The 7,500-nt window shown below is 40.6% G+C and overlaps 2 protein-coding genes across 3 annotated transcripts in view; one reads left to right on the forward strand and one right to left on the reverse strand.

Annotated features, from left to right (window-relative positions):
* The window catches only part of LOC138051401 (tetratricopeptide repeat protein 28-like), a 695,954-nt gene that overhangs the window by 497,464 nt on the left and 190,990 nt on the right, over window positions 1–7,500 (forward strand). The window lies entirely within an intron of this gene.
* Window positions 1–7,500, reverse strand: part of LOC138051419 (dol-P-Man:Man(5)GlcNAc(2)-PP-Dol alpha-1,3-mannosyltransferase-like) — a 26,432-nt gene that overhangs the window by 4,711 nt on the left and 14,221 nt on the right. For both annotated transcript variants that reach the window (XM_068897612.1, XM_068897613.1), the window contains exon 6: window positions 5,882–6,087. In XM_068897612.1, the coding sequence (XP_068753713.1) occupies window positions 5,882–6,087 (206 nt within the window). The remainder of the gene's footprint in view (window positions 1–5,881; window positions 6,088–7,500) is intronic.

The following is a 7,500-nucleotide window of genomic DNA, read 5'->3' on the forward strand; positions in this document are numbered from 1 at the left end:
CCTCTTCCTAGAATCTAAAGGTCCCCAATGGGAACTACGGCTACAACAAATATCATTGGTTAAAAAAAGGAAAAAAATCGTGCTTTAGGTTTTGACGACAACGAGCGCCTACAACAATAAACAATTTTCTATCTTCAGTCAAAAACCGTTCGCCCGTATTGTGCAAGGTGAGCAAGATGGAATGATCGCGAAATACTTACGACAGTACTAAATTATATTTTTGTTTCCGAGTGACGTTTTCGCCGACGTTGAGCCACGGTTCGAGCTGGGTTTTGTATATAAAATTCCAGGAGTATTCAAGGAGTTTTCAACAACCAGAAACTGAGTTTTCAAGGAGTGTTTGTAAGCAGATTTCAATGCCATACATCGTGTTTCTTTGCTGAAAAAGCCTTCTTTCCCACATCCTGCAAGTTAATTGCATGCACGGGCATGTTAATTTTTTCATTAATCTTTCCCCAATAGTCAATTTGCTCAATTTTTGAGATGTCTTGTCTTTAACTTAGCGTGATCTTCATTTTCTCTTGGCATGATGCAATCTCTACAACTTTCACCTAAGCATTAAATTCAAGGACTTTTCAAGCAGTTTCCCACAAAATCCTTTCTTTCAAGGGCTTTTAAAGCGCCCTTGAAGTCCAACTAAATTCCAGGGCTTTTCAAGCATTTCAAGGAGTGGCACGAAACCTGCGTTGCCGCTGGTCTTGTTTAAGCCGGCCGCACACTAGAAAAATAAAAAATGGGGAAATTAAGCGATGACCACGGCTTCGGCAACGCGAACGTCATCCTCGCTGTCCATAACTGCGTCCATAACTTCGAGGATCATAACTTCACTTGATTTCATATCCGCAGTTCAGTATATGATATATTTCATATATCATTTCGTTCTTTGATTCATTCCTCACGTGAAAATTAGAACCCACAAATGACCAGCTCCCAACGTCAGTGGCTTCATAGCTCAGTTGGTTAGAGCGTCGCACCGGTAACGCGAGGTCACGGGTTCAAACCACGTTGAAGTCCTGAATTTTTCAGGCTTCTCTACGAAATTGCTAAAATTGCGTCCATAACTGCGAGGATCAAAGCTTTACTTGATTTCATATCCGCAGTTCAGTATATGGTTCATTTCAAATTTTCAAACCCCGTTGAAGTCCTGAATTTTTCAGGCTTCCCCTACGCAATTGCAAAAACTGCGTTCATAACTGCGAAGATCATAGCTTCACTTGATTTCATATCCGCAGTTCATGTATGATTCATTTCATATACCATTTCATCATTGATTCATTCCGCACGGGACCATTAGAACCCACGAATGACCAGCTGCCAACGTCAGTGGCTTCATAGCTCAGTTGGTTAGGGCGCGTTCGATTGACCCTATTCCGGGATAAGAATACGTGGAGTGATGATTAAAACGGTACGTTTGGCGCGTTTCGAAGCAGCAAGGATAACAAAAATATGTTTAAAATAGCATTTTAGCAGATATTTGACAATTTTAATGTGAATCTCCGTAAAAACAAAGGACTTCTAACTTATATTCTATGTATTCCTATTCCGGAATACGGTCAATCGAACGCACCCTAAGAGCGTCGCACCGGAATCGCGAGGTCACGGGTTCAAACCCCGTTGAAGTTCTGAATTCTTCAGGCTTCTCTACGCAATTGCAAAAATTGCGCTCATAACTGCGAAGATCATAGCTTCACTTAATACCTAATTAGCAAGGCCAACTCGGAGTAACAATGGCTCTCTTGTCCTCCGCTATTTTAGTCCGGTATATATATGAAAAGTCTACCCAAAATTTGGGAGTTTAGCAAGGCGGAGAAAATGTCAATTTCGCGATTTGTCCATCTTGTTCACGTTGTAATATACGTGCGAGGTATCTTGCAACAGGATTTGTGCGAACAGTTTTGAAGCAGAAATAAAGAATGACAGATCCGTTTTCTATGCCCACGATGTCGTCAAAACCCTAAATCTGGTTATTGGAGGGAACGTGTTATGTATGTACTCTACGTCTTCTGCAAAACCCGGGACTGATCATTTCAAGTCGCAGATTCGCGGAGTAGGGGAAAGAACTGTAGAACAGATCAAAAGCCAAGCGCAGGAAATATTGTATTGCTTATTAAATGACATTAGCGACTTTAAGATTTGATGGCGCCAGCAAACGAGGAACATTGTTTCCCGAAATGTTTCCGCAACATTGTTTCCTCGTTGCGGGCGCCTTATGGACAGCGAGATCTAAGAGAACGTCACCTCAAAATACAACTTTGCAATATCGTAAGTTTTTTGCGGTTCGCGTCGTAAAATGTGGGCGAAGTATCCTCAAAATAAATTGGAACGTGCGGTTTAAAAGTAAAACTACAGAATGAGAGATTCCCATTTGTACGCTCGCGTTCTCGTCAAAATCTCAAATTTGGGGATTTTACGTCGTTGATGTGCAGAGGACCGCAAAGATATGTGCTAAAAATGCGTGCCGCGCGTGCAGCAGGACTTTTTTCCTCTTTTAACCAATGATATTATCTACGAGGCGGTCAACGAAAACGTCACAAAACAACAATATCATTGACGTTTCGAGCGTTAGCCCTTCGTCGGAGCGAATCGAGGTATTATGTCTTGCGTGTAGTTTTTAGAGTGGATTAGGGGCTACACTATTCGGTTAAGCAACGACAACGGCGATGGCAACCAGCATGTCACAAATTTGCATATTTAGTAGGCTAAAACAATAGCTTTGCACGCCCTGCACGTGCGTTTTTCACTTTTGTCCATGTCTTTGCCGTCGTCAGCAAAACAACAACGTGACATAGCCCAATTTGAGGTGTTATCAAGGACGTCAGCACTTGAGGATAAATTTTCATTTTCTTCCCTAAGTTAAGTGCTGTTCAGACGAGTGTCATTTTTGAAGAACTACCTCACCGTTGTCATAATAAAAAGATTGAAATAGTCACGAAGCGATCACAATAACCCGAATTTACATTTTGAGATGACGTCATAAAACCTCAATAGGGAGGGAGCTTACGAAACGACGACGCCGACGGCAACGACGACGCTATAAAACAATAGGTTTAGTGAGCAAAAACAATGGCTCTGCACGCTCTGCACGTGCGTTTTACATTTTGGTACATTTCTTTGCCGTCATCTCCTAAATGACGACGTGAAATGACCAAATTCAAGGTTCTGTAGAGGACGTTAGCACATGACGATGAATTTTCAGTTCTCTCTCTACTCTTCCAACTCACTCATGCCAGGTTAATTCCTCGACAGTTACTACACATTTTTAACGCGAAACGACGTGAAACAGTTTCGTAGTGATATGAATAACGCGAACTCGTATTTTTAAATGAAGTCCTCGTAGCCGTCGTCGTCCTCGTTTCGTAAGCTCCCTAATGATTGAGGTTTTATGACGAACGTCCGCACTTGAGGATAAAGTTTCATTTTCTCCCCTAAATTAAGCTCCGTTCCGATCAGTGTCACTTTTGAGTAACTACAACACCCTTGTCATATTAGAGAGGTTTAAATATCCACGTAGTTATTATAATAACGTGAATTTATATTTTGAGATGACGTTCTCGTTGCCGTCGCCGTTGTTGTTGCTTGAGCTCCCTACTGGTGGTAACATGGCAACGTGAAAAACATTGATGTAGGCAAAGGCCGTAGACAACACATGGCTATCTGCGGCCTTTCTCTACATCAAGGTACGACGAAAAGCCGCAAGAATCTAGAGCAAAAATTCACCTTCCAAATAGGCACCCTTAATCCCTACGATATTAATGAACGCTTTATTTAACTAATGTTTTCCCATTTTTCACGTTGCCATGTTACCACCAATAGCGTAGTTCCTACTCCACTATAGAAACTACACACAACTCAGAATTCCTCGATTCGCTCTGACGTAGGGATAACGCTCGAAACGTCAGCTTTTAGGATCTCTGTACGGTGGTCAATTTATATTGTCAACTCCGTTGATAAAACCGAATTTTTGTGTACTACTTCCACGCCGACGCAGTACCACTTGATTTTTTAGAAAATACCGCTTTTAACAATATCATTGGTTTGAAAGAGGAAAAAAAACCTTGAGCACTGCGTGTGCGGCACATATTTTTAGCACATATTTTTCATCAAATAGACCAATTCGGCTAACTCAATGTTGTACCCAATTAAAATCTTTTGGGAATAAAACGTTTTGTTCCAAGTATTTCCGTCTCATTTAAATGTGAATGCTTCATTGTCATGCAAATTCAACACACAAAGAATCTTAACCCCGAGAGATTTGAATTGGGTACAACATTGAGTTAGCCCAGAGTTAACTCTGGTTAGCCGAATTGGTCTATTTAGGGAGCTTAAGAAACGACGACGTCGATGAGAACGTCATCTCAAAATATAAATTCACGTTCTTGTAATCACTTCATGACTATTTCAACCTTTTAAATATTGCAAGGGCGGGGTAGTTCCTCAAAAATGACATTGGTCGGAACGGCGCTTAATTTGGAGGACAGAATGAAAAAATACCATCAACTGCTGACGTCAACCTCAAATTTTGTTGACGACGGCAAAGAAATGGACAAAAGTGAAAAACGCATGTGCAGGGCGTGCAAAGCTATTGTTTTCACACTAAATATGCAAATTTGTGACGGTCTCGTTGCTGTCGCTGCTGTCATTGCTGTCATTGCTTAAGCTTTTTTTTGAGGTTTTGACGACAATGTGATATTACAAATGTGAATCTTTTATTCTAATTTGTTCACTCGGAAACCGCTCGTACCGTTTTATTCTTAGGGCATTTCGTCCCCCGGGGGGAGGGGGGGGGACTCCCATATGAAACAGACGAGGATGCTCGTCGTCTCGCTTAGGGGTGTAAATTTTGGATTTTGGTCTCACTTAGGGTGTTCCAGGCAAAGCACCAATATTTTAAGCCGCCAAGGTCTCGTTCAGGGTTCCGCGAAAAAAAAAAAAAATTACGCGAAGAGAAACAGAAGTCAATTTTTTTTTAAACTTGTTCTTAGGGGTCAAAATTTGCTTGAGCCACTCCCAGATTGGTCTCCTTTAAGGGTCACAAAAAGCTTGAGCCATGCCCAGATGGTCTCCTTTAGGGGTTAAATTCAAAATTTCCGACGAGCATCCCCGTCTGTTCCATATGGGAGTCCCCCCCGCGGGCACTTCGTCCACATTGTACGACGTAAACGACATAATCGCGAAAGACTTACGATATTGCAAAGTTATATTTCGACGAAAACGTCACCTCAAAATATAATATGGCTCCATCATAAGTCTTTCGCGATTATTCAATCTCCTACAACATAGAGAAGTGTCCTACAAATAAATTGGTACAAGCGGTTTCAGAGCGAAAAAAGAGAATGAAGGATTCCCTGTTGCATGCTTACGTTGTCGTCAAAACCTCAAATTTGGTGATTTCACGTCGTCGTTATGTAGAGGACCGCTAAGATACTTGCTAAAATCCGTGCTGCATGTGTAGCACGATTATTTATGCTCTTTTAACCAATGATATCATTGTTTTGTGGCGTTGTCGTGGTCATCACCGTCGTCGTTTCTTAAACTCCCTGTCGTCTGATGGAGGACTCGTTGACTTCGCTGTGTCACATATTGTGAAGTCTCTGGCGGAAATTGTTCGGCACGTTTCTTTTACAGGTCACAGGTCATTGTTTTACTTATACAGAAAGCATCCTAAACATTCAGAATAGCTAACCTTAGGCCTAACTAAACCTAAGGTTAGCTTTTATGACTGTTTAGGATGCTTTCTGTATTAGTAAAACAATGACCTGTGACCTGTGACCTGCAAAAGAAACCTGCCGCAAATTGTTGTTGTTTCCACTGATGTTCTCTCCTATGATACAAACATTCTCACTTTCAAAGCTTTTTTCAAATGCCAGAAAAAAGACATTACCTTCTCCATTTGTAACGATAAAATAACAGCAATGCTATAACGTGACAGACCAGCAGGCCAAAATGAAAGTATCGACTAAGAAAAAGCCACTCAGGAAGAAATCTCCAATTCACTGTCCACTTAAACAAGAACTGTCGACCTAAGTTGAATGCCCTGGTGATGTAGCTGACTGGATTATCCAAGAGAAAAGGAAGACCAAGTAATAGCTAAGGGAAGAAAAGAAAAGAAAAATATCCGGTCATTATTTATGTACATACTTGATTTGTCAATGTAGCTTAGAAAACTGGCAACTTACTCTAGTACCTACGGCGCTAACTCCATTACTCAATAAAATTAATAACAAATAACATTTTCCATATCCTTATTGGTATTGACAGTTGTTCCTTTTACAAACGAGATTTTCTTAAAGGTCTTCTTAGTACTTTAAACAGTTTTAAGACTTTTCTTAAAATTGTCTTTTACCTTCAGACTTTTGGCCAGCTTTGGTGTTTGTTTCAATAATTTGTTTGAATGGCCATAAAACGCCCCGATATGGCGTGCACAGTTGGAGATAAAAACGTAGGATAATGAGATTTTCTCCAAACCAACATTAAATTTCTAGTCTCTTAAATTAGTAGAGTGAAAGAATAGTTATATAAATATTAATGCTATATAGCTGAATTTTTTCCCCCAACAGTGCACGCTCTCATTGGTTACTTCGAGGTCACATGACATCTAATAATAAAACTGTTTCCTGACAAAAGTCTCTGAGTGGGCAACAGTGCAAAATCTATGACTTCAGAGGGTAACAGTGCACTGTTACCCGCGAATGCTGACCGACGACCGCCAGTGTTATTGCCATTGCACGTTTTTCGTTTTGTGCTGTACATTGTGTAACAAATCACTTAATGACTGGTCCCTCAGGAAACAGTTCATTTTGTTTCCCTCAAATTTCAATGTTTCCCTCGGCTGAAACATTGAGATTCTCGGGAAACAAAATGAACTGTTTTCCTCGGGACCACTCATTTGGTGTTCATGAAATTCATTAATAATTCATGAGAGAAACAGCCTATCAAAATACCCATAAAACGTCACGTTCATGAGCTTTAAATCCTCATCAGAATTCTCTACAAAAGAATAGTAATGAGGAGTAGCATGTTTCCTTGTATGCTAATATCTTCCACTCACATTTTGCATTACATGTAGTCTAGACTTAAGAGGGACACTGAGTCTCACACCCCTGCTTGTTTATTAAACAATACATAATCCCTAACACCTTTCTTTGAATAATCGTGACATTGATTGACTTGTAAATGTACACACTTTTACGTAGCTTCACTCACCAAGGTTGTACGCTCACAAAACAATGAATCAGAAAATATACAGGGCATGAAAAAGAACACATGGAAGAGGAAATTTCTGTCAACAATACATTTTTACATCAAAGTAATAGTCCTAGTTCGCCGAATGTGAAGGTATGTCGAATCCAGCAAATGTGAGGCTTTGGAATCCGGAATCCACAACTTGGGATCTGGGACCCACTATTCAGGATCCAGAATCCACAGGAGAGGTTTTATTGGAAGCCGGCAACCGGCGAATTCCGTCAGCTACTCGTTAAGATATCGGCGCCTAATTTTTCC

This window comes from Montipora capricornis, chromosome 6, assembly GCF_036669925.1.
Source record: "Montipora capricornis isolate CH-2021 chromosome 6, ASM3666992v2, whole genome shotgun sequence".
NCBI lineage: Eukaryota > Metazoa > Cnidaria > Anthozoa > Scleractinia > Acroporidae > Montipora > Montipora capricornis.